At 41.2% G+C, this 18,039-nt stretch overlaps 1 protein-coding gene across 2 annotated transcripts in view; it reads left to right on the plus strand.

Annotated features, from left to right (window-relative positions):
- The first annotated feature begins 6,177 nt into the window (after positions 1-6,177).
- supt5h (SPT5 homolog, DSIF elongation factor subunit) overlaps positions 6,178-18,039 on the plus strand; it is a 32,804-nt gene continuing 20,942 nt past the window's right edge. The window contains exons 1-11 of one of the 2 annotated variants that reach the window (XM_003228373.4): positions 6,178-6,365; positions 8,430-8,526; positions 9,741-9,900; positions 10,000-10,065; positions 10,730-10,741; positions 13,179-13,248; positions 13,655-13,723; positions 13,835-13,900; positions 14,419-14,449; positions 14,586-14,654; positions 17,133-17,384. In XM_003228373.4, the coding sequence (XP_003228421.1) occupies positions 8,449-8,526; positions 9,741-9,900; positions 10,000-10,065; positions 10,730-10,741; positions 13,179-13,248; positions 13,655-13,723; positions 13,835-13,900; positions 14,419-14,449; positions 14,586-14,654; positions 17,133-17,384 (873 nt within the window). In that variant the 5' untranslated portion in view covers positions 6,178-6,365; positions 8,430-8,448. The remainder of the gene's footprint in view (positions 6,366-8,429; positions 8,527-9,740; positions 9,901-9,999; positions 10,066-10,729; positions 10,742-13,178; positions 13,249-13,654; positions 13,724-13,834; positions 13,901-14,418; positions 14,450-14,585; positions 14,655-17,132; positions 17,385-18,039) is intronic. The other variant, XM_062962212.1, reaches the window with a different exon arrangement.

An 18,039-nucleotide genomic window follows, 5' to 3' on the forward strand; every position in this document is an offset into this window, starting at 1 on the left:
TATTCCAGTGCTTACTGTTAATATAGCAACACAGGAAAACATTTATTTTTATCCATTTTTATTTTGTGTGTGTGTGTGTGTATCTATATATATAAAAGGGTAATGAAATTTCGGCCTAGGACAAAACAACAAAACTACAAATCCCAGAAACACTAAACTTGCCAGCACAACCCCTCATCCATGCCTCTATGTTCATACAACAAAAAGAAAAGAAAAATAAAGTCCTAATTAGAGGGAAAGGAATAATTGTTTTTATCCAATTGCTGCCAGTTAGAAGGCTAAGCTCCGCCCACTTGGTCTCCTAGCAACCAACTCAGCCCAGGGGACAGGCAGAGTTAGGCCTCACTTAGGCCTCTTCCGCACTGCCTATAAAATAAAATCTGATTTTAACTGGATTCTATGGCAGTGCAGACTCAAGGCCCTTCCACACAGCTATATAACTTATTTATAATCTTATATTATCTGCTTTGCACTGGATTATCTTGACTCCACACTGCCATATAATCCACTTCAGTGTGCATTTTATACAGCTGTGAAGAAGAGGCCTCATATAATCCAGTTCTAAGCAGATAATTTAAGATTAACAATATACAGTAGACTCTCAATTATCCAACATAAACAGGCCGGCAGGATAAGTGAATATGTTGGATAATAAGAAGGGATTCAGGAAAAGCCGATTAAACATCAAATTAGGTAATTGTTATACAAATTAAGCACCAAAACATCATGTTATACAACAAATTTGACAGAAAAGGTAGTTCCACGCGCAGTAATGCTATGTAGTAATTATAGTAGAGTCTCACTTATCCAACACTCGCTTATCCAATGTTCTGGATTATCCAACGCATTTTTGTAGTCAATGTTTTCAATATATTGTGATATTTTGGTGCTAAATTCATAAATACAGTAATGACTACATAGCATTACTGCGTATTGAACTACTTTTTCTGCCAAATTTGTTGTATAACATGATGTTTTGGTGTTTCATTTGTAAAATCATAACCTAATTTGATATTTAATAAGCTTTCCCTCAATGCCTCCTTATTATCCAACATATTTGCTTATCCAACATTCTGCTGGCCCGTTTATGTTGGATAAGTGAGACTCTACTGTACTGTATTTACAAATTTACCACTAAAATATCACAATGAATTTAAAACACTGACTACAAAAACATTGATTATGAAAAGGCAGACTGCGTTGGATAATCCAGAACATTGTATAAGCAAATGTTGGATAAGTGAGATTCTACTTTGATATGAAATAATTTCTGGGATAGAATAATGCAGAACAATATAATCTCTAAAACCAGCACAGTAAATAAAGAAATAAAGAAAGTAAATAAAGCAGGGAAATTGGAAATTCCACAAAGGAAACAATCAGGGCCAGCTAACACCTCCCAAGAAAGGATTCTTCCAGAAAGGAAGTTGAGAAGGCAGTGAAGCACTGTGTATTCCCAAAGTCATTATTATTATTATTATTATTATTATTATTATTATTATTATTATTATTATTGTGTTGCGGTCAACCGTGAAAATGAATACAATCTGGCTCCAAGTATTCAAAAACACTAAAATCAGAATATATAAAAATTAATGTGGTATAATAAAACAGAACAATACAATCTCTAAAATCAGAACACTAAATAAAGAACAACACTCTGAAACCAGGGGAATTCCACACAGGAAACAATCAGGGCCAGCTATCACCTCCCAACAAAGTATTCCCATCATCAAAGTCTGGCAAATCCTGTTTTCTCAGGGCCACAGACAGTAGAAGCACATAAAATATCGCAAACAACACCACTCTGAAAACAAGGGAATTCCAGACAGGAAACAATCAGGGCCAACTAACACCTCCCAACAAAAAAATCACTCAGGGAGGAAACAGCCAGGCTTTAAAGCTGCAAGGCCATTACATCCTAATCATTTTTCCTAATTGCAGCATTCATACTTGCCTCCAAGAGACAAAAAAAAAAACCAATCAGAAATATTGTATATTCACAACCTTTAGGAAATAATATCCCCTGATGGCGCAGCGTGTTAAAGCGCTGAGCTGCTGAACTTCTGGACTGAAAGGCCGCAGGTTTGAATTGGAGGAGCGGACAAAGCCCCCACTGTTAGCCCCAGCTTCTGCCAACCCAGAAGTTCAAAAACATGCAAATGTGAGTGCATCAATAGGCACTGCTCCGGCGGGAAGGTAACGCCGCTCCATACAGTCATACCACATGACCTTGGAGGAGTCTACAGACAACGCCGGCTCTTCGGCTTAAAAATGGAGATGAGCACCAACCCCCAGAGTCAAACATGACTGGACTTAATGTCAGGGGAAAACCTTTACCCTTTACCTTAACTACCACCAATTCCTCAATACTTTATTTCCCATACCACCAGACTTTGCCACAGCAACACGTGGCCGGGCACAGCTAGTAATATAATATATTGTATGTACATACAGCTGCTCTGAGTCCCCTTCGGGGTGAGAAGGGTGGGATATAAATGTAATAAATAAATGTAGTAAATGAATAAATAAATAATTTTAGACTTAGGCTCGCCCAAAGTCTGAAATGACTTGAAGGCACACAACAACAACAACAATCCTAATTCACTTGACTATCTCATTGGCCAGAAGCAGGCCCACACTTCCTATTGAAATCCTGATAGGTTTATGCTGGTTACAATTGTTTTCATTTTTAAATATTGTATTGTTCTTTCATTGTTGTTGTTTTGCACTACAAATAAGACATGTGCAGTGTGCATAGGAATTTGTCCATTTTTTCCCCAAATGATAATTTGGCCCCTCCACAGTCTGAAGGATTGTGGACTGGCCCTTTGCTTTAAAAGTTTGAGGACCCCTGTTCTAGAGGATAATAACTACTTTCAAAGTAAGGACCACACAATTTAACAGGAAATAACACTTTCAAATCAGGAACAAAGAATTTTTAAAATTTTGTTACATAGTGTTGTTTGCATCTGTCTCCCTGGATGCATCTACACTGTGGAATTAAAGCAGTTTAATTCCACTTTAACTCTATAGCTCAATGCTTTATAATCCTAGGAGTTGTAGTTTGGAGAGGCACCAGCACTCGTTGGTCGAAAAGGCTAAAGGCTTTGGGAAACTATGACTCCCAGGAGTCCATAGCCTGGAGCCATGGAGCTAAAAGTACTATAGTATCAAACTGGACTAATTCTACATCATGTTGCTAAACAAGCAGTCCAGGGTCTTTTACACTTTTCATTACTATTCCTGCATGATTACAATTATTTTAAGAAATACCATTCTTATTGTAACTGTCTGTATTTCTCTTTCATGTTTCTCCAGGTGAAAGCAGATCCAAGAAGCTGGGAGAAAGGAAAATCAATACATATCAAAATCCTTTAGGCTAATCATTCTTGATTCCCAGTATCCATCCCATAATGAAAGCATGAAGATTATTTACGTATTGCCTTTGATGATAGTAATGTTCTGTAATTTAAACAAAAGAAAACAAGGAGGCTTGGTCCTTGCTCTATGAAATGAAGTCTAAAAATCTTGTGACTGCAGGAAACTATCACAACAGCATGATCTTGAAAGAGATGAATGATCTGGAGACATGAAGAGGAAACCCAACATAATATATATCTGGGTTGAATGATTGGGATGCATCTACATGTAGAATTAAATATGGTTTTGCTCCTCTTTCAATGCCATAGAAATCCTGGGAGTTGTAGCTTTGCAAGGCCTTCAGCCTTCTCTAACCAAGAGTGCTTGGTGCCTCGCCAAACTACAAATCCCAGGGTTCCATATCATTGAGCTGCAGCAGTAAAAGTGGGGCCAAACTGTGTGAATCCGAGAGTGTAGAGCAGGGGTCCCCAAAGCTTTTAAAGTTCACAGTCCCTCAGACCGTTGGAGGGCTGGATTAATTTTTTTAAAAAACTATGAACAAATTCCTATGCACACTGCACATATCTTATTTTGAAGTAAAAAAAACAAAATGGGAACAAAAACAGCCTCAATGTTAATAATAATAATAATCATATAATCATAATAAAAATAATAAAGAGAGTTGGAAGAGATCCCTTGGGCCATTTGGTCCAACCCCCTTCTGCCTTTGTGTACTAAAAGCACAAGCAAAGCACCCCTGACAGATGGCCACCCAGCCTCAATATTTATTAATAATAATAGGAGGCAACACCATCAAGGCCATAAACACCTGGGCCATACCTGTCATAAGATATACTGCTGGCATTATAAACTGGACAGAGGCAGAACTGAACAATTTGGACAGAAAAACAAGAAAACTCATGACCATTCATCATTCACTGCACCCTCGCAGTGATGTTGACCGGCTGTATCTGCCTAGAAGATCAGGGGGCAGAGGACTCTTACAAGTCAAACAAGCAGTCAAAGAAGAAGAACATGCCCTGGCAGAATATGTAAAGCAAAGTGAAGAATCTGCTTTGATTGAAGTCAAAAATCAGAAACTCCTCAAAGCACAGAAGACAAAAAACCAGTACAAGAAAACCGCACTACAAACTAGAGTTGACAGCTAGCACAACAAAACATTGCATGGAAAGTTCCTTGACAAAATTGAAGGAAAAGCTGACAAGGAGAAGACCTCGCTCTGGCTCACAAATGGGATCCTGAAGAAGGAGACAGAAGGCCTGATCCTTGCAGCCCAGGAGCAAGCCATCAGAACAAAGGCAATTAAGACCAAGATCAAAAAATCAGCTGATGTCCCAAAATGCAGACTGTGCAAGGAAACGGACGAAACCATTGATCATATCCTCAGCTTCTGTAAGAAAATTGCACAGACTACAAACAGAGGCACAATTATGTGGCCCAAATGATTCATTTGAACTTCTGCCTCAAGTACCACCTTCCAGCAGCAAAGAACTGGTGGGATCACAAACCTTGGCGGCGATGGGAAAGGTACATGTTTCCATTCTTCTCCTTTGCATCTCATGCGCCTTCCTAGGTGGAGGAAGAGGGAGCCACTGTGGGGGCCGGAGAAATGCCTTTGATGAGGCTGCATGTGGCCCACGGGCCATAGTTTGGGGACCCTTGGTGTAGAGAATAAAAATAAGCTTTGGACCACTTCTTGCCTCTCACCTTAACCGACGTCACAAGATTGTTTTAACAATAAAATGGAAAGGAACAGATTTGCCTCCTGGAGTTCTTTTTGGGGGAGGGGGAGAAAGCTTAAAACGTAATCTATACATACACATAGTAAAAGTGAAAGTATGTATGTGTGTATATGGCAGGGGTGTCCACTTATACAGACAGGCTCCCACTTCCACAAGCTATATTTCCCACTATCCAGGAGACACCAATAGCCCTCCCTCCTTTGTTCAGAGTCGTTAGTTGTCCCTGATTGATTCATGTCTGGAACTCCTCTGTTTTCAGATTGTTGTTTCTTATTTACTGTTCTGATTTTTGAGTTTTTAAATACTGGTAGACAGTATTAATACTGGTAGCCTGGCTTCTTCCTGCCCCCAGCCAGGAAGAAGCCAGGAGATGAAACTATTCAATGCTAATTAAGGTGATTAATTACAACATTCACACTGGCCTGCAACTGACAAGAGTTCCTCTCTCACCCTGGACTTTCCACAGACATATAAATTTTATTTATTTATTTACAGCATTTATATTCCGCCCTTCTCACCCCGAAGGGGACTCAGGGCGGATCACATTACACATATAGGCAAACATTCAATGCCTTTTAACATAGAACAAAGACAAGACAAACATAGGCTCCGAGCGGGCCTCGAACTCATGACCTCCTGGTCAGAGTGATTCATTGCAGTTAATTGCACTGGCTTGCTCTCTCGCCTGCGCCACAGCCCGGACCCTCCTTGCTTAGTTTCTCCACACCTCACAACCTCTGAGGATGCCTGCCATAGATGTGGGCGAAACGTCAGGAGAGAGTGCTTCTGGAACATGGCCATACAGTCCGGAAAATTTACAACAACCCTGTGATCCCGGCCACGAAAGCCTTCGACAACACATTGGTACCTTTTCCTTCTCCTTCCATGAGCGTCAGCGCCTGCCTATTGGCTAGGCCTTTCATCCCAAGCCAACCAATCCGAGCAGGGACGCCCCGGCTGACGTCAGTGACCCACTCTCCTTCCTCCTCGGCTTCCGTAGCGCCGCATCATGTATCGGGGAGCATTGTCCAATCACGGCCCCACTCCGGCTCGCGGTTCTCGCGAGAGCGTGCGAGATTTGAGCCCTCCTGAGGCGAGGAAGGTGGGATTTGTGTGTGTGTTGTTTTTCCGCCGAGTTGAAGGGCCGGGACCGGAAACTGCGGCGCTGATTGAAGGAGGAGGAAGTCGGTTGGTTTTCCCTTCGGGCCGTGAAGGCCTTCAAGCCTCGCTGGAGCCTCGGTAAGGCTTTGGGGCCTAGCTGGGCTCCGTTGCGGCCTAGTCAGGCCTTCCGTTGTCGGGATTTGCCTCAAGGAGAGGGCGGGGCTGCGGATTCTCCGTTTTTGTTGGCCTCTGAAAGTGTGGCTCGTGTAACGCAGGCATGAGCCAACATGGGCCCTCCAGGTGTTTGAACTTCAACTGCCGGTTGTTCGGAATTGTGGGAGTTGAAGTCCAAAACCCAGGAGGGCCCAGGTTGGCCCAGGCCTGGTGTAATGGCTCTCAGGGAGTTTTAGTGGCCTTTCCCCCCTTCTAGACCAACCATAGAATCATCTATCTGAGTGTTCATGCGGCCCGCCCTGTTATATTGCTTTTTTGATTTTGTGTTGTACTGTACATGATTATTTTTGTATTGTTGTAATTGTATTATGATATGTTGTTTTTATATTTTGCTATATTGTATTGTTCTGGGCATGGCCCCATGTAAGCCGCCCCGAGTCCCCGTTGGGGAGATGGTGGCGGGATATAAATAAAGTTTTATTATTATTATCTATCTATATAAAAGGGTAATGGAATCACGGCACCGGACAAAACAACTAAACTAAACGCCCCACAACCTCGAAAATTGACAACAACCTCTCATCCATGCCTCTACGTTCATACAACAAAAGGAAAAGAAAAATTAAGTCCTAGCCACAGCAACGCATGGCCGGGCACAGCTAGTAGGATAATAAAGTTGGAAAGGTAAAGGTTTCCCTTTATATTTTCCTATATTGGAAACCGCCCTGAGTCCCTTTTGGGAGAGAGGGCGGTATACAAATAAACTTTTACTTACTTACTTACTTACTTCCCCTGACGTTAAGTCCATTCGTGACCGACTCTGCAAGTTGGTGCTCATCTCCATTTCTAAGCCAAAGAGCCGTCATTGTCCATAGAAACCTCCAAGGTCATGTGGCCAGCATGACTGCATGGAGCGCCGTTACCTTCCTGCTGTTACCTATTGATCTACTCACATTGGCATGTTTTCAAACTGCTAGGTTGGCAGGAGCTGGAGCTAACAGCGGTCTGCAAGTTCAGCAGCTCAGCACTTTAACGCACTTTGCCACCGGGGCTCCAAAATAAAATAAAATTTGGTGTCCGGCCTTTTTTATTTTGTGTCAAAACCATTGCATAATAATAATAATAAACTTCATTGGTATTCTGCCCTATCTCCCCAAGGGGACTCAGGGCAGATTCCAATATAAAATGGCAAACTATCAATGCTTCCATAAAACAAACAAATACTGACATAAAATGCCAGAAAAACCCCACATATGAAAACAGCAATTAAAACCTAACATCAAATTAAAGCTAAAATCAATGAATTAAACCTAACATCAATAAATTAAACCATCATAGTCAGACAAAAATTATATAATGACATAAAATCTGAACAAACATAAGTATAAAACTGATAAAACAGAGGGAACATAAGTGGCTAAATAATTTTTGCCCCAAAACGGGCAACTGCAACTGCATTATCTGTAGCACAATTTTTCCTCCGTGCATGAGGCAGGGCATTCTGTACAAGCATGCATATGTGGAGTTGTGGACAAGCATACATATGTGGAAGTGTCCAGCCTGAGATCTATTTACCAGTAATTACATGGAAGGGCATTGAATTCCAGAGTTACATAATGTTTTCCCACCTGTTTTTTTTCTGTTCACTGGGAAGTGGTTTGTACTTATGCCCTGGTGCTCAATAAATTATTCAAGACTAAGCAGTAACATAGTAATGTAATGTGTGTAGTTATGCTTTCAAGTTGTCCTATCGATTTATATTCATCCTGTAAATTTCATATGGTTTTCTTAGACTCAGAGGTGGTTTTGCCAGTTCCTTCCTCTGAAATAGAAATAACAGCACCTGATATCTGTGAATGCTTTCCCATCCAAATACTAACCAAAGCTGATGCTGCTTAGTTTGCAAGATCCCGTGAAACCTGGTGCATGGAGAGGGTGGAGTCCTGTACCATTCTTCCAAATGTATACTGAGCTGTTTAGAAAATATTTGTCTTTATTTTAAAAGACCTCATTTATTTATCTCAACAGATAGAGGAATATTGTCAAAATGTCTGACAGTGAGGATAGCAACTTCTCTGAAGATGAGAGCGAACACAGCAGTGAAGCCGAAGAAGTAGAGAATGAGGTGAGCTTTAATATTATTATTATTATCTTTATTATTATTTTATGCTTTTTTTCTTAACAAAGACCCAGAGTGGTGAACAGTGCTAAAAGCAATACAGTATAAAACCTAAACATACAGTGTAGATGTATAGAAAGAAAAATACCTTTTCAGTCTACAACTCCCAAAATGCCGTATAATTGAGCCCTAACAGTTGCAGTGGTGTCAAATTGCATTAGTTTTGCATTGTAAATGCAGCCAAAGGATCACAACAATGATGATTTTAAACCAAAAACTTTTAGACAATTAATTGATAAAACCATTAAAAACAGCGTATTACATAAGCCAACAAAATCAAACTTTTTGTAATAATCAGAAATGAGAGTAGCACCGTTTAAATAAATGATTTATTTTTTTCCCATCACGTCAACTTTTTAAAATATGACAAATGGTACATTACAGCGGACTGCACATTTCACATCATATTCATGTAATACAAACCAACAAGTATTTTTCATCAGATATTTTTCATCAGATGTAATTTTGGTCATTCTTAAAGAGTTTTTGCACTGAATTCAGATCTGTGTTTATTTTTTCTCTATCATGTGTAGTTTTTGTGATAGGGCTTATCGAATAATTAATGCATTTACGCACTGATCTCAATAGAATCTAATTAACCCCAAGCCAACAAGTATTTTTCATCAGATATAATTTTAAGTCATTCTTATAGATTTTTTTTTTTGCACTGAATTCAGATCTGTGTTTATTTTTTCACTTATCACGTATAGTTTTTGCGATGAGGCTAATCGAATGATTGCATTTACGCACTGATCTCAATAGAATCTAATTGATACCACTGCATAAATGCATTAATTATTCGAATAGCATCATTGCAAAAACTAAATGTGATAGAGAAAAAATAAACACAGATCTGAATTCAGCTCAAAAAAACTCTATAAGAAGGACAAATTTATATCTGATGAAAAATACTTGTTGCCTTGTGTTGTTGGTAAGTTATTCATAAGGGTTCTACTTTTTTAAAAGGACTATCAAATAAAGAAAATGAAGTTAATATTCTGAAAATGGCAGTAGCTTTCATTTGACTGAACCATATAACAATGAAGCCTACCTCCTTGAAGAAATTTCTTAAATGCCATGCTCATTTTGTGAAAACAAACTGGAGATACACAGAGTGAGGTATTTCGAAAGGCAGACAGTGTGTTTTAATAAACATGCAGGCAGAAGAAGAGCGTGCCAGTGCCGTCGGCAGTGAAAAGGAAGAAGTGGAGGAAGAGGAGGAAGAGGAAGAGGAAGAAGAATATGATGAAGAGGAGGAAGAGGATGACGACCGGCCTGCAAAGAAGCCGAGACATGGAGGCTTTATTTTAGATGAAGCTGGTAAAAAGCCCCTCTTTCACCCAGCCATCCGTTGCTCTCTGTCTCGTTGTGACTGGACGTTGTTAACCATGTAGGGGATTCCCTTTCTCTTTTCGCCAGATGTGGATGATGAGTATGAAGATGAAGATCAGTGGGAAGATGGTGCTGAGGACATTCTGGAGAAAGGTAAGGCAAGCTCTTCTTGTACAACTCTCTGGATGTAACAGGATGCAGGACCAGGCAAGCATTAAAGTCCCACAGAATTCTTCAGCAGGGATCTTCCTATTGATAAGGTAGACATTTTCTAGTTGGTTTTGAATCCTCAAGCACTTGCAAAATTAGAGACAGCATCTCTTTTGAACAACTTTCTATATTCAGGACAGTTCTCTCATTCCAGGTTGAAAATCAGGAAGTCAGTTGTCTCTTGAACTCTATAAACTTAGTTTTAAACATGAAATAGATTAGGGAAAATTCAGATTAAACTTTTGAATCATGTTTTTAAAAAAAATCAAAAAGGTTGACTGGGACAATTTTCCGAAATGGCAGAAAAGTCGTTGTCCAAATGGATAAGGACGCTATTGTAGCAGTCAGAGAGAAAAAGAAAGGGAGAAAGCAGCTTATGACCAGCTGGCCCACCTGGTGCTAGGACAGTTCTCCTTCCCTCCTGGCCTGGTGGCTTCTCTTTTTTGAGTTTTTGTGCATTTCATTCGCTTTTGCTTGGTTTGTGCCACATCTTAATTTTGTTCCTTCCGCTTTTCTGTTCCCCATTCACCCCCACCCTGTGGTTGGTTTTGATGGTATTATTTGGCTCATACTGTCCGCCCTCCCACCACCACTTCTTCATGAGCAGAAGAGATTGAAGGTAAGAAAGGTTTTGGTTTTTCCTCCTCTCCATTCCAGCTCCTTTCCTCTTCACCGGCTTCACTCTTTCTCTGCTTCTTTTCAGCTGAGGGGGTGGGATGTCTCTTTGGATAGGGGTCTGGCAGGGAATGAAAGGCGATGCTGTACTCAACAGCTCTGCTTGGTTGCCTCAGGTATTTGGAAAATGATCTGTGTGTTGCACCCCTAGGCTGCGTAGGCACCTCAAAACCACACTGACGCTTCAGAATATAAGCAAGCAAGTTGTTTATTGATGATTATATGCAAGTAAAAGCAAAATATAGTTCAGATTCAGTAAATTAGGTTTAAATTCAAAAGAGCAAGGTACTTAAAGTTCATGAGACAAGAGTCTATAAAAACCACTCAAAGAGCACAGTCCAAAACTGGATTATTTCCCAAGACATGAATCAAGGATAACCACAGGAAACCAAGACTGGAGTGCAGGATTAATTCCAAGGTGGTTCCATGTGTGAAGTCAATGATGATACACAAACAAGGCACAGGAAAACAAGACTCGATTTCAGGATTAGTTCCAAGATATAAAGTCAAAGATGAAACCCAAGGCAAAGGTCTCGACTAGAATAAACTCCAAACAGCAAAGTCACTGGAATAGTCCACTGGATTTACGGCAAGGCTGATACTTGAAGCAAGATACAGGAACACGGAGCAAAAATCCTTCTTTCTTAAATAAGCAAAGTTTCCACCTTTGGTTGTGGCCAAGAAAACAAGGCATTTTAAGGAAAACCCAAGGTCTTGCTCTCATGAGAAAACTACTCATTAGAGTGCTTCAAAAACAACCGTTTGCTTCTTCGCAAACATTCTCTTTCCCTCCTCCGGTGAGTTATCGCTGCTCTCCTGTCAAACTCATTATCCTCCTCAAAACTAGAATATCCATCTGACACCTGGTGATCTGTCCTTGACTGCTGGGAGGAATGTGGTTCAAAATGCCTGCTTGCAACCGTTCTGTCTCTGGTCCCAGAATCTACTGGGACAGACTCTGGCTGCAACTCGGGCCCAAACTCAGAGTCCTCTGGCAAAACTGGCTGTATCTCAGGCCCAAACCCAGAGTCCTCTGGCAAAGCTGGTGCAGGGACAATCACTGGCTGAATGGGCCCAGTCTCAAGCTGGGCTACGACACTGTGAAGGTTGTTGCTATTAGAAGCACTCCTAGATTTCCTTGAGTTAGAGATCTGTCAGGGAAGTGCCCTTCTGATGAGGCAGGGCTATCAAACCCATTTCATCAAGGACCACATCCACCTTATAGTTGTCTTCAAAGGACCGTTGAATCCATGGACGGAGAATCCAGGAAAAAAGGCCAACTATAATTTTTTTACATAGTGGTTGGTGCTGTTTGGGTTTTGTTTTTTTTACCAAGTTTGGATCCCCAGATGTTCCTGAGTGTCAATTCCCATCACTTTTGATGATCCGCCTTGCAGACTGGGGATAATAGGAATTGCAGCTCAACAGTACTGAGAGGTTGCAGAAAGGTTAAAGTAACTGGGTTGCTGTGAGTTTTCCGGGCTGTATAACCATGTTCCAGAAGCATTCTCTACTGACGTTTTGCCCACATCTATGGCAGGCATCCTCAGAGGTTGTGAGGTCTGTTGGAAACTAGGCAAGTCGGGTTTATATATCTGTGGAAGGTCCAGGGTAGGAGAAAAAACTCTTGTCTGCCTGAGACAAGTGTGAATGTTGCAGTTGGTAATGCCTTTGCAACTTCAGAGTCTTGCAGCTTCAAAACGCAGCATTGCCCAAACATGAATCAAGGAACATGAAGGGCACTGCAGACTAATTCAACCAGAAAAGTCAGCTGGGGGAATCCTTGTTTGGGAGTGTTCGCTGGCCTGGATTGTTTCCTGTCTGGAATTCCCTTGTTTCAGAGTGTTGTTCAGCTAAATCTTCAGGGAATGCTCACTGTATCTAGCCCATTTACTTATCTCTTCTGATTAAGTTGGAAAAGAGGTATGCTGCTGACCCTTAGAGCAGTGCTTCATAGCTGGTTGTCTGATACAGGGTTTCACATCTCCCATCTAAGAGCCTTTCTCTGCATCATCTTATATTCCCGATGAAAAAAGCAGGCAAGATGAAAGGAAATCCCACTTTATCTCTTATCTGAAGTCCACTGCACAGAGATGGTGCAGAACAGGCTCTTACTGCGAGTAACTTGTTCAAGCACAGCAATGTCTCTCTCTTTCTCTATCTTTTCCTACTCCTCTTTCCAGCTTTCTTCTTTTCTCTGGTCTTTACTGGAAAATAAAATAGAATTAGTAACAGAGCAGTGGGATGTCCTGGGTTGCAAACACTTTGGGTCCAGAAGCTGTTTGCAGTTCTGAAACTTCTTGCTCCGCTCATTGATCCACCTTGCCCGCCAGCTCTGCCCCTGTCTCCCCCATGTTGCCAACCTCTGTCTCTTCTCCTAGCCTCCAATATTGACAATGTGGTTCTGGACGAGGATCGCTCCGGAGCAAGGAGACTACAGAACCTGTGGAGGTAAGGAGTTAAAACTATTTGACATTGCATTCTGGTGGTGGCGATGTCACTGAATCTGAGCTCTTGACAGGATAGAAAACAGTCCATCCTGTCAAGAGCCCATTTTTTGTGTGAGTGAGATTTCATGCAATGAATACAAGATTGGTCAGTTTGCAAGTTCTTAGGTACTGAGCATTAGCTGTTCCCCCAAAAGACCATACAGGGAAACCATGTTTCTGAAGCCATTTTGTGGCTCCTAGTGATGCTTGTAATTATTACTTACATAACATATAAAATATTGAAAACTCCAATTCTTAGAACGCTGTGGGAGAATGACTAATATTATTATATATTTTGGCCTAGCAAATACCATTCACTATCTTACTGCTGCTGTTTCCTTCATCTCATCACCTCCTAATTTCCACAGGGACCAACGTGAAGAGGAACTGGGCGAGTATTACATGAAGAAGTATGCGAAATCCTCAGTGGGAGAAACGTGAGTTTGCACTTTTTGCAATTATTTTCTTAAATGTCCTGACAGCCAGCTTTCGAGTGTTGTTCCCCATCACAAACCACTCAAACCATTTCCCTCTTCGTGTTTCTGCAGTGTGTACGGTGGCTCCGACGAACTCTCTGATGACATCACACAACAGCAGTTGCTGCCTGGAGTGAAGTAAGAGTGTTACATTTTCAGGAATTTCTTTTTGCCAGAAGAGAAGTAATATATTGGGGAGATATAGGGTGTTGCATTCATCTAAACATTTCACCTTTCAAAGTTGTGGCTGAGGCATGTCAGAATGGCTGTGTCCAAAATGGTGTGTCCAAGCAACAAGAGGCAAGAGTTTGTACATTGTTTTTAAGCCATCGAATAGTTGCCTGTGTGTGAAGCTGCCTTGAGTCCCGTCCGGGGTTGAGAAAGGCAGGGTAGAAATGTCGTAAATAAATAAATAAGAGTTATGAATGAGGAAGAACACAAAGAAAGTATTAGTTTAAGCAGGTATCCCTTGGGATTGTACTGAATTTAGTATTTTCCCTCTCACTGAGTTAACTGAATGCAGACTACATCTGTACTTTGAATTCAGTTTGTAGCAGTTCAGTTAAGCAGAGAATGAAAGGAAAATGAGTGGAACAGTCAGCATCTGTTTGGACATTGCACACTAATCCTATTACGTTTCTTCTTTTTCCATGCAGGGATCCCAATCTGTGGACTGTGAAATGTAAGGTAAGGCCCACCTTTACTCCACAGAGCCTGAACTTCTGTTAGGCATTACATTTACACGACTGCTTCAGCCTAATAGGAACTAGTTTCTATCATTCCAATGTTGCTTTTGTGTTTTTTCTCCTCTCCCCGCCTCCAGATTGGAGAAGAGCGGGCCACAGCCATTGCCCTGATGAGGAAGTTCATTGCCTACCAGTTCACCGACACAGTAAGTTTGGGAGAAGGATCAAGTCCTCAGTGCATCTGTGGGGTTGAAGTTGGGTGAGATGCAGGAGTCCTAGATTGTTGTGTTGTATTCATAATCCCCTAGATTCTACAAATACTTGCTTGGCTTACCAGCACCAAACTCTTTTCATTTTCTGAATCTTCTGATACACACAACTGACTTGGAAGAGAGATCAAGGACTAGTCTCAGTTTATTATTTGCCTTCAAGTTGACTCCTAACTTGTGCTGACCCTAACCTTAGGTTTTCTTGGCAAAATATCTTCCGAAGAGGCTTACCATTGCTGCCTTCTCAGGCTGAGAGAGTGTGATTTGCCTGAGGTCACCCAATGAATTTCCATGGCTGAGTAGGGAAACTGAACCTTGGTCTCTCAGAGGCTTGGTCCTACTACTACTACTACTACTACTACTTATTATTATTATTATTATTTGAAACACAACAATATGAGTCAACAGCAGACACTCTGCTGGATGTTGAATTGGATCACACATCGGACACTTCCCAAGTGTCTAGGACTGTGTGATGTATCGGCGAATAATGCGAGCAGATCCCAGTAAGGTGGCCTGCAGCTGCCAGATGGTAAATTTGTCAGCGCCGATTGTGTTTAAGTGCAGGCCAAGGCCTTTAGGCACTGCACCCAGTGTGCCGATCACCACTGGGACCACCTTGACTGGCTTGTGCCAGAGTCTTTGTAGTTCGATCTTTAAATCCTCATATCATGTCAACTTTTCCAGTTGTTTCTCCTCAATCCTGCCGTCACCTGGGATTGCGACATTGACAATCCATACTTTGTCATTATTATTATTATTATATGTATTTATATATTGCCCATAAGTACTCAAGGCAGCTCATAATAGTATGCCACACCCTAAAGAGTTTAAATACAAAAAATGAAACATTTGATAGATATCAATACAATTACTACAATTAAAATTACATTTAAAGCTCACCCCCCAAGATCTCAACCATAGTGATACATTTTTCTAATAATGTGTTTTTATTTATTTTATATTTTATATGGTACTAGCTGTGCCCGGCCACGCGTTGCTGTGGCTTAGTCTGGTGGTGTTGGTCAGTCTACATTAGGTTGTATTGATGCTGTGACCTCCACCCTTCTTTATACTCACATTAGTAGTAGTATTTGAAGTCTGTTACCTTCTTCAATTTTTGTGTTGATTGATAATTGCTTGAGATCCCTGTTGTCTTTGGTTTGTTGTTAATTGTAATGTCTGATTCTGCTGAGTGCGGTTTATATTTTTATTGTGGTACAATAGTCTTTTTTTTGTTTTGCCTGTGTAGGTGTTTATTATTATTGTTGTTGTAGTGGTCATGAAGGTTGGATAAGTTAGATGCTACTGTATTGTTTTTTGGAGGCCCAGTGTAGCACTGACTGGCCTCTCAGCCTCAGTGCCTGGCTGCTTCTTGCCTGTGATGGTGTTGATTCTTGTTGTTGTTGTTGTAATTGTTATTATTGTAATTGTTTTTTTGGAGACCAAGTGTGAATGTAGGGATTGGGGAGGTGGATGAGTTGTGTTGTCAGATTTTGTATTTTTTATAGCCACAATGCGTTGTTGTGAGTTTTGTGGGTCCAGATTGTGGTTTTGTGGTGTGGTTGTGTTGTTACAACTGAGAGGCAAGGCTTTTGTGTTGTGTTGCCAAGTTTTGTATTTCTGGGGCGTTTAGTTGTGTGCCAAGTTTTGTATTTCTGGGGCGTTAAGTGGTGTTGTTATAGTCACGATGCATTGTTGTGAGTTTTGTGGGTCCGGATTGTGGTTTTGTGGTGTGGTTGTGTTGTTACAATCAGGAGGGAATGCTTTTGTGTTGTGTTGCCAAGTTTCGTATTTCTGGGGCGTTTAGTTGTGTTGTTATAGTCACGATGCGTTGTTGTGAGTTTTGTGGGTGTTGTGTGGTTTTGTGGTGTGGTTGTGTTGTTACAACTGGGAGGCAAGGCTTTTGCATTGTGTTGCCAAGTTTTGTATTTCTGGGGTGTTTAGTTGTGTTGTTATCACATGATGTGTTGTTGTGAGTTTTGTGGGTCTGGATTGTGGTTTTGTGGTGTGGTTGTGTTGTTGTAACCTGGAGGCAAGCCTTTTGCATTGTGTTGCCAAATTTCGTATTTCTGGGATGTTTAGTTTTGTTGTTATAGTCACTGCGCAAACAACTTTATCATTTTATATATATAGATGTATTTTATGTTCATATGTTTTGACTCTGTTGCACTCCGCCTCGAGCCATTAGGAGAGATGGGTAACCATTACTATTATTATTATTATTATTTACATCACACTTACTTGTATCCTTGAACAGCCCTGGAACCAATTCCACCACAGATACAGAGAGCCAATTGTATTAATTATATTTTGGCATTTCTGAGTTTCGTAGTGCCTTATTTTGGGAGTAACTGGTGTGCAATTGATAGTGACCAGCGAGTCTATTTAATAAGCAACTCTCCTTCCCTGCAGCCTTTGCAGATCAAATCAGTGGTGGCTCCCGAACACGTGAAGGGCTACATCTATGTGGAGGCCTACAAGCAGACGCACGTCAAGCAGGCTATCGAAGGGGTGGGCAACCTCCGGATGGGCTATTGGAACCAGCAGATGGTGCCAATCAAGGAGATGACGGATGTCCTGAAGGTGGTGAAGGAGGTGACGAACCTGAAGCCCAAATCCTGGGTCCGGCTCAAGAGGGGCATCTACAAGGATGACATTGCTCAGGTGCGTTGAAGCATTGTCTTTCAATATTGCTGAACACCAAATCCTGCTATGGAATTTGGGGAGTGATTTGAACTTCTGAGTTGCCAAGGAACTTTTCGATCATCAACAGAAGTGGGAGGTTATGCTGAATTGGGTAGAGGTTGAAAGATTTGAATTTTCTCAGCTGTCTGTCTGCAAGGGACGGATTTTAGGATTTTATTGTTTTGTGTTTGTTATTTTATTATGTTGTGTTTTTATGATGGTATATGGCATTGAATATTTGCCTTTGTATTTGGAAGCTGCCCTGAGTCCCTTTGGGGAGAGAGGGCAGGTTAGGAATAAATTATTATTTTTATTATTGACACAACAACATTGTATGACACGGCAAACAAGATAGACATACTGGATTTCTTTCACAAAATCACAAGTCGAACATTTCCCAAGTGTCTAGGACTGTGTGATGTATTTTCGGATCATGCATGCAGATCCCAGTAGGGTGGCCTTTTGCAGTTGGCAGATGGTAATTTTGTCAATGTCTATTGTTTCCAAATGCCGGCTGAGATCTTTTGGCACGGCACCCAATGTGCCGATCACCACTGGGACCACCTGCACTGGTTTCTGCCAGAGTCTTTGAAGTTCAATCTTGAGGTTCTGATAGCGGCCGAGTTTCTCCTGT

The sequence above is a fragment of the Anolis carolinensis genome, unplaced genomic scaffold (assembly GCF_035594765.1).
Source record: "Anolis carolinensis isolate JA03-04 unplaced genomic scaffold, rAnoCar3.1.pri scaffold_10, whole genome shotgun sequence".
NCBI classification, from domain to species: domain Eukaryota; kingdom Metazoa; phylum Chordata; class Lepidosauria; order Squamata; family Dactyloidae; genus Anolis; species Anolis carolinensis.